Source organism: Seriola dumerili, unplaced genomic scaffold (genome assembly GCF_002260705.1).
Source record: "Seriola dumerili isolate Sdu_G_001 unplaced genomic scaffold, Sdu_1.0 BDQW01000088.1, whole genome shotgun sequence".
Classification (NCBI taxonomy): domain Eukaryota; kingdom Metazoa; phylum Chordata; class Actinopteri; order Carangiformes; family Carangidae; genus Seriola; species Seriola dumerili.
Genome location: NW_019174343.1, coordinates 3,436,860 through 3,454,783, shown reverse-complemented (window position 1 = coordinate 3,454,783; position 17,924 = coordinate 3,436,860). Strand labels below are relative to the sequence as shown.

Here is a 17,924-nt window from a genome sequence, read left to right as displayed (position 1 = left end):
CCCAACGTCACTGATGGGTGTGGTCGGGTGTAGTCAGAGGTTTTTGTGTTGTTTTTGTTCTTATTATAAAAAGGAAGCTTGTAGATGATTTAAAGAAATACTTCAATGACCTACTATACTGTAGCATGATATACAGTGGGTACGGAAAGTATTCAGACCCCTTTAAATTTTCCAGTCTTTGTTTTATTGCGGCCATTTGCTAAAATCAAAAAAATTCATTTTATTTCTCATTAATGTCACTCAGCACCCCATCTTGACAGAAAAAAACAGAAATGTAGAAATTTTTGCAAATTTATTAAAAAAGAAAAACTGAAATATCACATGGTCATAAGTATTCAGACCCTTTGCTCAGTATTGAGTAGAAGCATCCCTTTGAGCTAGTACAGCCAGGAGTCTTCTTGGGAATGATGCAACAAGTTTTTCACACCTGGATTTGGGGATATTCTGCCATTCTTCCTTGCAGATCCTCTCCAGTTCTGTCAGGTTGGATGGTGAATGTTGGTGGACAGCCATTTTCAGGTCTCTCCAGAGATGCTCAATTGGGTTTAGGTTTAGGGCTCTGGCTGGGCCAGTCAAGAATGGTCACAGAGTTGTTCCGAAGCCACTCCTTTGTTATTTTAGCTGTGTGCTTAGGGTCATTGTCTTGTTGGAAGGTGAACCTTCGGCCCAGTCTGAGGTCCTGAGCACTCTGGAAGAGGTGTTCTTCCAGGATATCTCTGTACTTGGCCGCATTCATCTTTCATTCAATTGCAACCAGTCGTCCTGTCCCTGCAGCTGAAAAACACCCCCATAGCATGATGCTGCCACCACCATGTTTCACTGTTGGGATTGTATTGGGCAGGTGATGAGCAGTGCGTGGTTTTCTCCACACATACCGCTTAGAATTAACGCCAAAAAGTTCAATCTTGGTCTCATCAGACCAGAGAATCTTATTTCTCATAGTCTGGGAGTCCTTCATGTGTTTTTTGGCAAACTCTATGCGGGCTTTCATATGTCTTGCACTGAGGAGAGGCTTCCGTCGGGCCACTCTGCCATAAAGCCCCGACTGGTGGAGGGCTGCAGTGATAGTTGACTTTGTGGAACTTTCTCCCATCTCCCTACTGCATCTCTGGAGCTCATCTTCTTTACCTCTCTCACCAAGGCTCTTCTCCCACGATTGCTCAGTTTGGCTGGACGGCCAGGTCTAGGAAGAGTTCTGGTCGTTCCAAACTTCTTCCATTTAAGGATTATGGAGGCCACTGTGCTCTTAGGAACCTTGAGTGCTGCAGAAATTCTTTTGTAACCTTGCCACAATTCTGTCTCTGAGCTCCTTGGGCAGTTCCTTCGACCTCATGATTCTCATTTGCTCTGACATGCACTGTGAGCTGTAAGGTCTTATATAGACAGGTGTGTGCCTTTCCTAATCAAGTCCAATCAGTTTAATTAAACACAGCTGGACTCCAATGAAGGAGTAGAACCATCTCAAGGAGGATCAGAAGAAATGGACAGCATGTGAGTTAAATATGAGTGTCACAGCAAAGGGTCTGAATACTTATGACCATGTGATATTTCAGTTTTCTTTTTTAAATAAATTTGCAAAAAGTTCTACATTTCTGTTTTTTTCTGTCAAGATGGGGTGCTGAGTGTACCTTAATGAGAAAAAAAAAAGAATTTTTTCGATTTTAGCAAATGGCTGCAATGAAACAAAGAGTGAAAAATTTAAAGGGGTCTGAATACTTTCCGTACCCACTGTAATTACACAGAGGAACAGTCAGTCAGGGATCAAGAATGTCTTTCATATAATCAATACACTTTTTGTTTCAGTCAATATGTTGTTTTCTCCAGTTGTATGAAATGATTTTTTCGGCAGTCCACAACTGGCACAGGGTCTTATGATCTCTATTTAAATGTTATTCAGGTTTAGCAGCAAGTAATATGTTTTCTGAGTTTAGCAGCATTTCCATGACTAAAGTATAAGTTGGTGAAGTTCAGGCTATATATTTTGGGGCAAGGCATAAAGAGAAGTGTAAAAATGACAGATTGTGGGTTTACTAAGGATCATATGATGGATTATTTCTTGACTTCTTGGAGACTAGTTGCCTGGTAACTTCATGGTGACTAGACTCCAGGAAGTTCTTGCATCTTTTTAAGAAACAGTTTGGTACATGACCCCAATACAAGCTTTTCTTTAAATGACCAACAATTTCTTTACCAGTGTAAAGGGAAACACTATCAACTTGAAATGGAGAAATATCAAGGAGTAGTCATAATGTTCACCTCTGGGTGCTCCTGATGTCATATACCTTGTCTGATATACAGCCACACAGAGCAGAGTAATCATCAGTCTTAATGAGTCCCAGCAGATGATTGCACTTACATTACTGAACTGTCACTGAGGGTGGAAGTCTTAATTCTACAAATGTAAAGTTGTGTGTTCTGAAAATCTTCTGTATTTTCTTTGTTTTGAAATGTTTTTATGATTTTTTTTTTTGATTAACCCCTCCACAATAATGCAAACTGTGTGAATTATGCAACTGCTGTTCAAGCACTGTCCCTCAAAGTGCTTTATCAATTCACATAGTGATTAATAGTGCTGCTTAACAGCCAGCAGACACCACTAATTGCAGTTCAAGTTACCTCAAAGTCCTTAATTCATAATCTACCTTGACACTGTATGAAGTGGGGTATTGGAACCACTACATACTAAGAGAGCATGATTACCACCACCAGGTCAACAAGTAACACAAGTCTATAATTGTTCTGTTGAAATAGACCTGTCAATCAGGATTAAACCTCCTAACAATCACTCTCCAGTGGAACTATAATTTCTCCCCCCTCTCTCTCTGCAGACATAAATGAGTGCAACAGCCTGAGTGAGCCGTGCAGCTCAGGCTTTAACTGTATCAACACAGTGGGCTCCTATACGTGCCAGCAGAAGATCATAAAGTGCAGCCATGGATACCACGCCAGCCCCGATGGAGCCAAGTGTGTCGGTGAGATTCCCCTCTTCAATACAACAGCATGGACGCACAAGGCTGGCAGCTGTGGAAAGATGTGAATGCAGTGATGTTAGCCTGGTGTTGGCTATGACACAAGTGCTCAAATGCATTACATAATGCCACGAGAGGCAAGAATGAGCCCAGGTATCGGCCAGTTAGGATGAGTTGAAATTCAATCAATAAATAAGACATAAGAAGAAGAAGAAATAACAGCTCATTATTATGATTTCTTTTTCTGCAATAACAGTTTATTGCTGGTCATTTTTATTTTTATTTAATCCATCAGGTTTTCTATTTAACAACACCTTTTCCCGTAAGTCTTTTATTTCATGATGCCAGTTTTCTTCTCAGAGTCTGTCAATCAGGCAAAACAGGGCAGAGCCTGTCAGATGATTGGCTGTTGCTTTCGTCTGAATGAGCAGACAGCCAATCGTAAGACTGGAAAAGCAAGATAGAAGATTATACACTGACAACATAACATTTTGAAATAATTAATCATTTCAATCCCACAAAGTATGGAATCTCAGTATTCAGTTTTAATGAAATAGGTTATTTTTTTTGTTTAGTTATTCATTAAATAGGGACAATGCAATTTAACATAGTTCCAATACAAAGCATGTATAGTCTAAGAAAAGACAACAACAGACAAAACAAGTAATAATATCATAGTTAGCTAAGATATGCAAATATACAGTCTAAAAAGAGACAATAATACAACAAGCAGACAAATAGTCATTATTATTATTATTATTATTATTATTATTATTATTATTATCAAAAATATATTATTATCAAAATATATTATTATTATTAATGAATGAATAATTATTTGAATAAGCAGTGTAAAATATTATAGTCATGTTTACTTCCCAGCATTGAAGGCAAGAGCTGGAGTGTGAGCCAGCTTCTGTTGGCCCATGCAACTACAAGGAAAGACTGTGTTCTTTGATATTACAGATGATAGAGTTGTTTGTTTGTAGAGTCAAAACACTGCAGAGGTCATTGATTAATCTGTTGATTATTTTTTCAACTGACGCATAAAGCCAAAAAGAGCCGAGGGTGATGTTTTGCCAGCAAAAGAAAAATCGGTTTACTCATTTACTGATCATCAAAATTATTGTTGATTCATTTTCTATTGATCACTTAATCAACTGAATGTTGATTTAAAGTACTTTAAAGACAGATTTATAGCGAATGTTTTAATCCAGTACCTTACTACTGCACTTAGAACAGCCTTGTTAGCTGAAATGTTTCATATTTTTTCACTCAGTGTCCCAGGTTGTTTACTCCCCCTGTGATAACGTCTTTGAACTTCAGAAACTTATAGTTTCATCATAAACACTATTTAAGCAAAACTACCAGGATTAAGTCAAACTGGATTATACTGTATATAGAGTATTAGGGCCACAACTAATGATTCATTTTATTATCAGTTAATCTGTTGGTTGAGGTTCAAAGTTCATCCTTGACCTTGGAAACGAGTTGGGAAAGTAGTCTCACCACAAGGACTATTGAGTAGCTATTCTGGAACTTTTGGTCTTATCACATGATCTGCATCATCAGATAAAGTATAGTGCTCAGTAAAAAATGGAAGTTTGAACATCCGCAATCCCATGACCACTGGGCAAACTCCATTTGCTGATGATCATGTCATTTGGTGAGATTGTTTTCTCGGTTGATTATCACATCGCAAAATATTTCGGATGAAAGCTTCTGGCCCAATATACACGATTCAACCAACACTCATATAGAGCAGAGAAACTAATCATTTTAGTGCTTGTTTATATGAAACATAATTTGGTCACAGTCCTCCAGAGTTTCAGGTAAACAATTAAAGGCCAAAAGATTTTTGTGACTGTGTGAATGAGAGACAGAGGGGTGTACTGTGTCTCGCGGTGTGAGTGGGAGTTTGACTGTGTTTAGGACGGACCCAGACGGGTGCAGAGTGGGTCATCAGTGAGGTGCTTTATCTTTCTCTCTGCCTGTCTAGACATTGATGAGTGTCAGATGGGGACACACCGCTGTGGAGTGGGCCAGATCTGTCACAACCTCCCTGGCAGCTACCGCTGTGATTGTCAGACGGGCTACCAGTATGATGCTCTCCGCAAAGGCTGCACTGGTACGTATCGCTGTGTCAGGTCTGTGAGATGATGACAGGCAGATTGGAGGTTTTGTTGTCCAAACGGTTTTTGAAGTGAGAGGTGCTCTGGAGGCAGAAGCCATCTCACTGCCTCAGTTAAACATAAGTACACTGAGCCAGAGGGATGTCAGACTTGACTGAATGTAAGAATGGGATGTAAGGTTTTTTAGATAACTACATAGTAGTAAAAATGTAATTAATAAGTTCAAATCACTATGAAAGAATCTTTTGGTGTGTATCGTAGATCATATGTTGTCATGTTCAGGTAATACAAGTGTTAACTGAATAATTCCTTTCTCATCCATTTGCTCCTTTTAATATTATGTGAACACAATCAGTAATTTGAGAGTGGTGATTTATCCTTGAACTTGGAGATGAATTTCTGTGATTAGATCTGTGATTAGATCTTCTAAAGCCAAAGGTTCAGTCACTAGCTTTTTGGAGCTTTTGACTATATCTCTGCAGCTTTCATCTGACTACAAAACTGTTAATTATATGAGACCCAAGTACAGAACCTCTGTCACGTGATAATAAATGGCACACCACCTGAGCAAGCTCCTTTCACAAAGAAGCTGTGGTATGTGATATGATCATATAATTCAAAAAACACAGTTAGAGAACCTTGAGTGTGAATATTTTTCCACAGCATCTGAGTCAGTCTGAGTGAATTAACACTTGCTGTAGAGGTGGAAAGGCTTTAAGAGTACACAAACACATAATTATAAATTGCTGTCCAAATGTCACAAGAACAAACCTAATGTTTTCATTACACTTACAGGCTCTAAATAATTGGCTGTCATATTACAAATCACCATCCACCCTCTGAATGGGCCTGTGTCCCGTTCATGGTTCAGTGGAGGCCCTTTGCCTTATGAACCATACCCTTACTGAAACTGTTTTTGCTAGCCAAGTGGTATCACTACATCACTACACACATTTCAATAGGGGGCATGCATGCATACAACTAAAAAACGAAAAAACTCTGGAGGGAGCAGAGATTTAAATGTAAAAACACACGTGTAGCACATGATTTGTGGATGACCACAGCAGACCTTTTAAAATAAAACCCTATAGATACTGCATGTGCTTAAAACGGCTGCTAATCACATAACCAGTGCAGGTTGGGGGCTTTGGTGTCCAATCAACAACGTGAAACAGAATCAGTAATGTCAAAGCAAGGTTCAACCTGTGCCTTTGGTAGTGAGCAACTGCACGTTTACAATGGCTATAATGATCAGTTTTTGTTGACACTGTCATACAAGTGTTAACAAAGTATATGTTTTAGCATTCAGCTCATAACTATTGAAAATATTGTCCTGCACTACCCTATATTAAGATTTCTAGCTTCAGCAGAAGTCAGTCGGTTTTTTGTAGAACTGAGAACTTTCCTGATCACAGTCTAAACTCGTGCCCTCACCATTACTGGCCTCTGGTAAATCAGAATGTCAGCGGCCTGATTATGGTGACTCTCATACACATCTTGCATAAAATCTCTCAAAAGCACAAGACACAAATCCTATTTTCTGTGCTTCATAAATGTATTGTATATATTTGTGTTCAAGTCGTATCCTTCAAATGCACAAATTACATTTTCATGGCTCTTCAGATGAAGATCCTTCTCTGTAAAACAACAGGCATGGCAAACTGGACACTTCAAAGTATTAAGGGCAACTGTGATGCAGACATGGCTGGGATTGCCCACGACCAAATGTCACGTGCTGTAGCCTGTAATTCTTTAGTAGATTCCCCTTCGTGGCAGACAAAGACAGACAGATCTTGCACCACCATCCCACAGGCCAGAGGTCGTAAAAGTAGTCTTCATCACTAATCAACGTACATGTAATGGTGTTACGCACCACTTTGCATTCAAACACACCACAGTCAAAAGTCACTGATGTCAGATTTGAACATTAACTGAAGCTCCTGACCTGTATCTGCACTACTGCCACATGATTGGCTGATTGGATAATTGCATGAATACGCAGGTGTACAAGAGTTCCTAACACAAGTTCTGAAGTGTATGTAGGAGTATGAAAACTTGGCTAACAAGGTGAAGGAGTCTCACACTACTACATAGTTATGTGTGTGTCAGAATGAGAGCTGGCGTTGAGTCCTTGGTGGCCTGCAGGTATTTGCCTGCTGTCTAATAGCTCTTACTCCTGTACTGACAGATGTAAATGAGTGCTGGCGCTATCCTGGCAGGCTGTGTGCCCAGACCTGTGAAAACACCCCAGGCTCCTACCACTGCTCATGCACAGCTGGCTTCTCTCTCGCATTTGATGGCAAGAACTGTGAAGGTAAGCTTTTTTTTTTTTTTTTTTTTCCCCTAACATACTGGGAATTTAAATGCCACCTTGTGTAGATGGACTGTCTTATTTTCCTTGAATTTAGGCATAAAGGTAAACCACTGGGGAGAGCGTTGGCATCAAAAGCCAAATGCAAGACTTTGGAGATTACATATATATTGATAGAAAACTGTTATGAGTCCTTTGTCAGTCTCTGTTATCAGTAAAAACAGTTTTCTGGTGGAATTTAATTTAGTCTTCATGTCTGGGTTGTTGAGGCGTCTCACAGTGCGTACAGTACATAATGGTTTCAAGGTTCAGGCATAATCAGTCAGTGTGTTGAAGACATGGTTGTGCTTCAAAGAGCAAAGTTGACCAGCAGCGTGAGTCACATTATGTTCAGCTTGTCACAGCTGTTGCTGAGGCAACTTAATCAAGTTGTGTGAATGTTTCTGTTCATGATGCAAAGGTGAAGTTTTGCATTTATCAAGGCTTATTATAAAAGCTTGTCTGAGCAACATGATTAGGTTTTGATTAGTGCTTTTCAAATTAATTCGTTCCAGACACTTGCAGCTTGTCCTTCTTCAGGAAGCGGTATAATAACAAACGGCATCAGGAGCCACTGTTGCACAATCAAAATGGCTGAAGTGCTAATGTACCTTTACCTCAGTCTTTTTTTTTTTCAGTTTCCACAATGCAGTTCTGCAGAAATCACCTGTCAATTTCCTATTTTGTTTTCTTCTGATGTTTATATAGATGCTGATCATTTCTTTGATTTTTTTATTACATCAAAACATTATTGTCAACAAATTTCACTTTAAAACTATAAAACCATGTATCCAAAGCCTGATCCATCTTAACTGCCATTAAACATGAAACCATATATTTATGACTAATTTCTAAAGAGCCACAGACAGGGCAGTGATTTCAGAAAATATCGAGAGATAGGCTGCTATGCTTTTTGAATTTTTGTCCTCTTATAAGATTTGTTGACTAAAAATGTGTCAAAACATATCCTTTAGAAAAACAGGGAGAAATCTAATCATATCTTTTCTGTTCTCAGATGTTAATGAATGTGATAAAAATCCCTGTAGCCAGGAGTGCGCCAACATCTACGGCTCTTATCAATGCTACTGTCGCCAAGGCTACTACCTGAAAGAGGACGGACACACCTGTGAAGGTATTTTTTTCCCAAGATAATCAGGTAGACTGGTAGGGGTGGTGCAGACCAAAGCAATCTAACAGAGTGAATGTTGGTCTTACATTTACCAGTTGGACATTAGATGTACAATATGTTGCTCTCCATCTGCTAGACGTGTAAGTACATGATTGATTGCTAACGTCTCAATGTTAGGCGAAGACAATATGTCAGAGTTACACTCAGTGGATCTTTTATTAGTCACATGTGAAATGTAATTTAATCCAATACAAGAGCTTGGCCGTAAATTCTACCTTTACAAAAGTAATAAAGCTCGGTTTTGATTGACACCATGTGTGATTGAGGCATTAATATGCTTATTATTTAGTTTGCAGTAGTATACTGTGGTATATGGGGTTTCAGTGTTGTTTTGCCCCATTTACAAGCATGAGCGGGGCAGAGTATTTGAAACAAATATGGATGGAGGGACGGACCTTAGATTGTATAGGTGTACTCGTGTAAGTGCATTAGGAGCATATGTGTTTCACTGCTGTGAAGTTGTTCTACTGCCAAGTGGCCGAGACAAAAACAAAACAAAAGAAGAACAATGCAACTTTAAAGCCTTTGTGCAAAATTTTGATTAGAAGTGTCAGACTTTGTTGCTCACCAGTGGTAATGTCAAACAAATGTAGCAACTATAAGGCAAACCCATACCCTCTTCATCCTGTACTCCACGGATCCACTCCAGTCTGTAATTCGTTATAAAAAGATGCTGCAATCATATTGAATATCTTCGCATAGCAAGTTTACATTAGTCGTCAATATTAGTTGTTATTGTGGGGGTTTCTATGTATTTTTCCTTTGAGACTGCAGAAAACAACATTGAAAACAACAAAGTCCATGTTCACACAGACATTCCCTCTGCATTGAGGGGGTTCATCCAAAAACAACTCAACACTCACATACATGCATGTGAGCATGCAAGCCTACTCCTTCAGCTGGACCTCACCAGTACATGAAGCAACACTCTACCAACCAACTAACTCAGGATTCATTTCAGTGTGTGTCCCAGTGTCATTCATTCATCTCAGTACTCATAGGTATTGAACGAAAAGTCAATACCAATGTAAGAGTTATAAATAAGGCAGTGAGCTGCTATACCCTCAGCCAGCCATCATTTTAAAAATAGCAGAAAAGCAGAAAACTGTTTAATGCAGCAGACAGTCTGGTCTACATTTCAAATCTGGAGAAAGCAGGACAGCTAGTATAAAGTATAGATATATACATTATGTATACACATGCAGTGTACCACAGCTGAGCACAGTACATACACAATTAGAACAGTGAAGCAGCACTCTCCCACTTCAGCACCCAACGACTTCTTCAGCAGTCAAGTGAATGGCAGGGGCGGAGTGGGACACCAATTTTACTAGGAAATTACAAGTTCTATTCATCTGTCTGAGTGACTGTAACCGTCTCCTCAGCTGTTGCCCTCTCCATTCTGGACCCTGAGGTAGAATCACTCTCCCTGGCCATTTCCACACGATCAGCCTCATCTCCTTCTGTTTTTAATTTTATAAAATAAAAACAGCTATTATTAAGAGTTCATTTCAATTGATCACATAATGAAATGCATTTTAAATTACTTGGCTTGTTTGAGAGTTATTGACCATAAATGCATAACTATGTTTCTTACATTATACTATAAAAATTACTACACCTATTATAGAATATCTTGTCTGAGATTTCTACATGTTGCAGTCCTAACGTTTGTCCTGTAAGTTTCTGCAATATAATTCTGCAATATTACAACTTGCCCCCCGAAACTGCATCCTATCCTTTGAACTCATCATTTGCATATTGTGCATTGTCAGTGTGCACACCTGTAGTTGTGCTTTCACTGCTGCCTCCTACCACTTCAGGAGGGGCCACTCATTTACCCTTCTACTGCAAATGTGGACTTGTTAGCGGCTTGCTTGCTGGGAGAGACGAGGTGCTGCGAGCACACAGTGCAGGCCGGCCAGATGGTGCAGCAAGGTAGCCTACTTTTATAATGCACTGTTGTTAGCCCACACAATAATCAAAAATGCTAACGGCCCACCAGGAATTCTCCTGACCCTCCTATTACTGGTGAATGGTATTCCACATTGAAGAGATATGTGAGCAGAGGGGGAAACTCAGACAGACTGGGAGAAGAAGAACATTTTTTTAATCTGAAAAACTCTTGAATTATGGAATAAGCCCTAAAACAAATCAGTTAACACCATGATTCATGTTCATACTATGACTGTAACCCAGAGACCAGAGTGAAAGCAGCAGATTTTATTTTGTGTGGGGTGACAGGGCTTTGAGGTTAGCTTGTTCTTGCTCTTTGATTCCACACAGGGCTGTTCTCTGACTGATAAGAAGTGTGTGTTTGTTTTTAACAGATATTGACGAGTGCTCTCAGAGCATCGGGAATCTCTGTTCCTTCCAGTGTGTTAACGTTGCAGGCAGCTACCAGTGTGCCTGTCCTCCTCAGGGATACACCATGTCGGCCAACGGACGCACCTGCAGAGGTGAAGCCTCAGTGAACACGCAGTATGAGTGTTGCTAACTGCAAATGAATCATATCAAGAGAAAATCCATCTATACAGTTTTAAAGTTTTAATTCATTTAATGTATTTTTTTCACAAATTGGAAACCGCAGGCAGATTGAAATTTAAAAACAACTCTTAATTGGTCCTAACTGAATTAAAAATGAAGTGTAGACTTGATGTTGATTTGTATAGTGCACAGTTGAATTCATTTATGATATCAACTACTCTGCAATATGTCATAACTCTTTATTTTGTGTCTCCTCTCTTTAACTTTTTCTAAAGGGAATAAAAACTAAAGGGAAAAGAAACTTTGTTAAAAATGCAGAAACTGGCTGCTCATAGTGTTCCTTCCAGAGAGACTCTGACAGTCTTCAGCCCCTTTTATGTTTCTTGTGCATGTAAAAATAATGAAACAATGAGATTAAAGTCTGTTTAAAAGAACAAAGAGGACTAATTAAAGAAACAGCCCCACATAGCCCTTAAAATCTGCATTCACATAACATTCCCAGCTTTTTCCGTTCAGGCAGACTGTGAAAACGATGACCCACTAGTAAGAACTAAAGTTTGATTTTTTTTTTTAAGGTAAAATGCAGTTATATAAATTTGTAATCAACTCATCTTCAGGAACAAGTTTGAAGAAGTTTGAGAAAACAGCTCCGACTCAAGGTCACAATTTTCAGCCCATTAGCAGGTGTGTTGCTGTATCTGTTCATATTTAAGCAAATAGTTTCTATGATCTCATCCATACCAATTAACTTTGAAGCTTTTAAGGAATAGATTGACATTTAAAGATATGGTTACATACAGATACATGCACAGATTCTCCCTGAGAGTAAAATGAGAACATCCACACCACAGTCACATCTCTATGTATATAGATATACAGGAGCTACAGGAGACAATTAGCTTAGCTGAGCACAAACAATGGAAGCAGGGGAAAAAGCTTGTTTGGCTCTTACTCGTTAAAAAAATCCACTCAGCAGAACCCTTAAGTCTCACTAATTAACATGTATATCAATTTTTACAACAACAATTTGTGGTTGTTGCGAGAGCACTCCACAAATTAAGTTTACTATCCAGCGGCACTAACCAGCAGACACAACTCTTTATGCTAGTCTTTATGCTAAGCTCAGCTAATCACCTGCTGCTGGTTAACAGGCAGACATGATGACAGTGGTATGAGTGTATATCCCAAAATATTAAATAATTTTAATAATATAGTAAGGACTGTTTTGTCAAACTTTTATATTGTGTATGTTCTTGCTGCTCTGTGCTGTTTAGTCCATTTCCACGAATGAGATTGGTCTCATTCTCATTATTTTTGAGAAAGTTGGGAAAGTGTAATGACCCCTTTTTATTCAATCTTTTTTTATTTTCCAGATATTGACGAGTGCACATCTGGCAGCCACAACTGTTCATATGGACAGACCTGTTTCAACCTGCAGGGAGGCTTCAGATGTCTCTCCTTCGAATGTCCTCAAAACTACAAGAAGGTGTCAGACACGTGAGTCACATTTATCTCTCAGCATCTTGAAGATCTGACATGTTATGCTTTAATGTTGCCTGTTTCTTTGCTTCTCACCATAGCAACATGTCCAACCTCTCTTCAAAGTATGATCAGGTTGAGCTTTTTCATGAGCAGTTTCATTGGGAAACAGGGCCGATAAAGTCTCAGTTCACAGTACATATATGATGGTTATTTTGCAGTATCCCGGGCTTCAAAAACCTGATGTCCTGCCCCTTTAAGCATCAACTGGTATCTGTATCTGTATCTGTTCCTCTCAGCCTGTGCTCCTCTAATGAGAAATACTGTACATCCATGTTGTAACTGTGCACCATACTGCACAGAAGGGCCTTGTTAGCTGTGAACCTGTGGCAGCTGTAGAGGCTGGCTGGTAAATGAACATGACTCCCATCGAGCACCGCGATGAAGTCAGATAGCTTTGATCAGCCTGGTGCTTCCTGGGGCAGTCTCTGCAGCTCTCGCTCCTCTGCATTCCAGTGGACAGAAACAGCACATACACACACACAGACGCACACACACACACCCGCCCTCCATTCAGTCCACAAGCAGGGTTTTATCAGCCTTATCAAGAGACACCTTATTAACCTCAGTGTGATGTAGCCTGGCTCAGGATGGAGAGACATCTTTCATATATGAGTAGATTTGGCGGCCAACAGTAGAATGGCTCCTGCTCTGCTCTTGGTGCCACTCTGTGATTCACTGCAGCAGCTTCCAAGAGACTCTTGTTTTGGCTTGAGTTGTGCAAATTTTGTGGTGCACTACATCAAGAGGCTGTAAAATCTGACATGTGATGGATAAGTAGTCACAGAGCGTTGGAATACCGACTGGAAAAGCCCTGCAAACAGCCACTAGAGGAGGTCTGCTCTCTACTGTACACTGGCCCTGGAGTGCTACTTTTCACTGAGTCGCTGCAGCAGAGGGCCGTGACGGGGACTAGCAATGCTACATGTAGTGATGCTTGTAGTTTAACTAGAAGAAAATACATCCCTGTATTTTATCTGCTGCACAGATTGTGAATCCCATCTCTTAATTCAGGAGAGAATCAGACGAGAGAGAGATGTGTGTACACACAGGAGAGAAGTGAAACTGAAACTTTACCTTAGTTATTGTGTAAATTAAATCCTTTCCATTAATTAATCACTGACGTGTATGGAACCACGCTGCAGACTGAAGACTGCCAGATTTATGGTAAATGTTAAATCGACTGCACTTTTTCTAGCCTTTTTTTTGTTGTTTTTTGTTTTGTTTTGGTGAAAGAACGTGACAGAACAGAATGTGACAAAGAAACTGGGACTAGGAAAACATAAAACATAACAGACACACCATTGACATAAGATAGTGTATATAAAATAAGATTTAGGAGTTAGGATTGAATTATGTTGGGTGTGTGTGTGTCTGTGTGTGTGTGTGTGTCTGTCTGTGTGTGTGTGTGTCTCTGTGTGTGTGTGTGTGGGGTAGGATGTTCTATTGAGAGTCCATGTCATACAATAATAATAATGACAAGAATGATGAATGAATGTATAATAATGAATAATTGAATAATAAAATTATGGTTATAGCGAGTACATGATGCAACATTATTATAATAATGAAATAGCAAAATATATATTCAAATATTTACCTATATATGTATATACAGAGACTGTATCATAACAATCAATAATACAGTAATAATGTATAATAATAATAATAATGTAATAATATATAATAATGATGGATTCATGTAGGAAGAGACCACAGCAGAATGTTGGAGGAACACTTTTCTAGTCTTATCGACCATTACAAGCCACATTTTCCTATTCTCACACACATTCGTACAGTGCTTTTTCTACCATACACACACATACATACACTGATGATACATCAGTGGCAGTTTGGGGTTCAGTATCCTGCCCATGCCATTCGTCATGCACACTGGAGAAGCTGGGAACTGAACCACTGACCTTCAGATTAGTGGACGGCCCGGTCTGCCTCCTGAGCCACAGCTGCTGTATTAAAATGACACAGCAAAATAATGAGTGGCTTTGTTACAGTTGATGTAAAATAAATTGAATGCATCAAGCAGTTTTTGCTGTGTAGCTTCCTACTTTAAACAAAGCCTCTTACACCAGCACTGTGACATCATAAGGGAAATAAACACACCACAACCACAGTAATGGAGGAGACGCATGCGAAAAACACTCCTTTATATTGACAGTGTGAATGTGACATTGGAGCCACACAGTTACTGGTAACAAAAAAGTTGGTAGCAGGTCTCTCAACCATGAAAAAGCTCAACAAGAGGAAGATGCTGAATATATCTGTTTTTACCAATTAAATGCACTTAACAATAGTTAATTTTCCAGTATAATGTCACCAAAAGTAACTCACCTCGACATATAGTCTCGCTAACCTTCCCTCTCTCTATCATTTTCAGACGCTGTGAGCGGATCAGCTGTCCCAGCAACTCCGTAGACTGTCACAACTCTCCTGTGCGAATCACATACTACCAGCTCAGCTTCCAGACCAACATCATCATTCCAGCACAGATCTTTCGAATCGGACCTTCCCCCGCTTACTCTGGCGACCACATCGTCATCGGCATCACCAAGGGCAACGAGGAGGGCTACTTCAACACCAGGAAGCTAAACAGCTTCACGGGTGCTGTCTACCTGCAGAGACAGGTTCGTGAGCCCAAAGACTTCCTAATAGACGTGGAGATGAAGCTGCTGAGGCAGGGCACGTTCACCTCGTTCCTTGCAAGGATCTATGTCTTCATCACAACCAGCACTGTGTAAACCCAAACCGATTGAGGAAGAGACTATTTCGTATGGTGCTAAATGTTTTATACATGTGCAGACTCTTTAGGTGATGCCTCCCCACATTCAAACATATTCAAGGTTCTTGTAAAATGTTTTCAAACTGGTTTTCTGCTTGTTTCTCTGCAGACATGCTACAACAATCATATTTCCTGAGAAACCTTGTATATGTATGTACCTATGTATTTTACAGCTTGACTCTTGCTCATGTAATTTAGCTTTGATGCACCACTGTTACAAGAGTTTTACACAGTTTGTTCATATGGACAAAGTCCAAGTCTGGGTTGATGGTTTGTGCTCTGCTCTACTCTCTACTCTTTTACCTCCCTGTAAATTGTTAATTTCATGAGAATTATTCCTTAAAGTCTGAAGATACCATTAAACCATCGAAGCACTAGAAGTTAAGGGCACTTGTCACTGTGTCGGCCCGAAAATGACAAAATGAACTGAAAGTTTATTTTGATTTGTTAGTGAAATAATTAGACTGGAGTGTAAAAAGAAAGTTTTATATTTTTCCTTTAACCTCTGAACAGTTTGTTTACCACCAATTAGGGGACAGAATACACAAGAAAAAAATTATAAATTAAATTAAAACCTAATTTATTTTTATTTATTTTACTTTATTTTAACCCTTTTAACACCTTTTTCTTTTTTTAATTTAGTTTTATTTTATTTTTAAAAAATTATAATTTTTTTTTTTTTTGGTCTTGGCACAAATTTATCTGACTTGTTTACTTTAAATTAAAAGAAATACAATTTCAATCATCTCTGTGATAGACTGGCCTGTCCAGGGTGTACCCCTTGCCTATGTCAGCTGGGATTGGCTCCAACTCCCCCCGCAACCTTAGAAGGATAAGCGGTGTGGCTAATGAATGAATGAATTTCAGTTTATTTTACCAATTGACCAGAGATTAAAGGAAAATTCTAAATCTTCATGTGTCTTTCTACACTAAGTATTTAGGAGTGTTAATAATTGATGTCTTCAGTTCCACTTTTTATTTACTTTTCTCAGTTTTGGGCCTCAGCAGTCACCCAATTTATAATGTGGTTAGAAAAAAGTAGCAGATCCCTCGTATAGTACATTTTGTTCAGTATTTGGTGTATATTATTTTTTTTATAGATGTGACCTGATTAAATGTAAGTGTTGAAAATTCAGTGCACATCACACAGAAAACATTCATATAAGGTAATTTCAGCCGTGAGAAGAATAATGTAACGTTACTGATGATCATGTTATTGTTATGTGTTGTACTCTTCACTCTATTACTGGACATATCTTTCTATGTTACTGTGTTGTAATTATCTCAGGGTCAAAATCATGCAGTCTCGTATACGCCGGACAAATTCCTGTGTCGTGTGCAGGAATAAACCAGTCTGCTGATGTAACTCCAGACTGGCCTCACACAGCATGTGCAGTTTCAGCTGTCACATGACATTTATATCTATAAACCAATCAATAAATGATGATCAAACTGTTGTCATTTGCTCAATAAAAATTAAGATTAAATTTTAGCCGGGTGTCAGAGTCAGTTTGTCCTCATCAGTGCTGCACACTGGTGGTCTGTTGTTCTCATTTCTGCTCAGGCTGAACAATGAGCCAACATCCCCATCTACTGGTGGAAGTGTCAGCAGAACTCAGTCCCAACTAAACACACTGAATACTCACTTATTTTTCTCTCATTGTAGCAACATTTTAATTCAGATGTTATTTTGAAAATAAGCAGCTTCACAGTCTGAGCACGTCTTATCTTAACTGTTTTCAGCCTGCTTTTATCACCTGTTCTGCCGCTCCACAAGGAACATTCAGAGAGTGTTACACCCTACAACATTCCCACCCGGAAAGTGTGTGTGTGCTTTGCTGCCTCAGCCTATTAATACAACAGATAGCCTTTCAAATGGAAAGTCGGCAGGGTGAATCATTCCTAGGTCACCATATAAATAAACACCACAGTCTGACTGATACAAGGTTTTGCAAGATACTATCAACACTGGTGTTTTTGGAGCTGAAGCTACTGGCTGACGAGTTAATGGGCAAACCAACTTAAAGATACTTAATAAAGTACTGCTCCATCACGAGATTCTAGGGGCCAGTTTCACAAAGATATGTCAGACTGGTCTGTAGTTGTTGGTCCAGTCCTCATTTTCAAGCCAAAAACATTAGACACCTTACCCCCAGACTAATTCAGGCCTAAGAACAATGTTACCATGGTAACAATCAGTGACACCTGCACTGACCAGTAGCATCCCACAATAAAAAACAGAAAGACATGGCTCATAATTTGTGGTTTGCTAATATTGTTCTGGAGAGAGCAAAGAGAAGGGAAAGCAGACTGAAAGAGTTTTTCCTTTTTATTGTTTCACTCTTGAAAGTAAAACATTCTTGTAACTGTTGAATTCTTCCTAAAGACAAACATTTCCTGCTGGGGTAAACGGAGCTGAGCGGTTGGATGTGGTTCCTCGGTCGGCCATTTTTTTCATATT

General features: G+C 39.3%; 1 protein-coding gene across 1 annotated transcript in view; it reads left to right on the top strand.

Moving 5' to 3' along the window:
- LOC111221576 (fibulin-2-like) overlaps positions 1-15,996 on the top strand; it is a 46,752-nt gene extending 30,756 nt beyond the window's left edge. The window contains exons 10-16 of the mRNA XM_022745028.1: positions 2,829-2,972; positions 4,969-5,097; positions 7,290-7,415; positions 8,467-8,583; positions 10,971-11,099; positions 12,501-12,624; positions 15,062-15,996. Of these exons, the coding sequence (XP_022600749.1) occupies positions 2,829-2,972; positions 4,969-5,097; positions 7,290-7,415; positions 8,467-8,583; positions 10,971-11,099; positions 12,501-12,624; positions 15,062-15,422 (1,130 nt within the window). The 3' untranslated portion in view covers positions 15,423-15,996. The remainder of the gene's footprint in view (positions 1-2,828; positions 2,973-4,968; positions 5,098-7,289; positions 7,416-8,466; positions 8,584-10,970; positions 11,100-12,500; positions 12,625-15,061) is intronic.
- Positions 15,997-17,924: the final 1,928 nt, after the last annotated feature.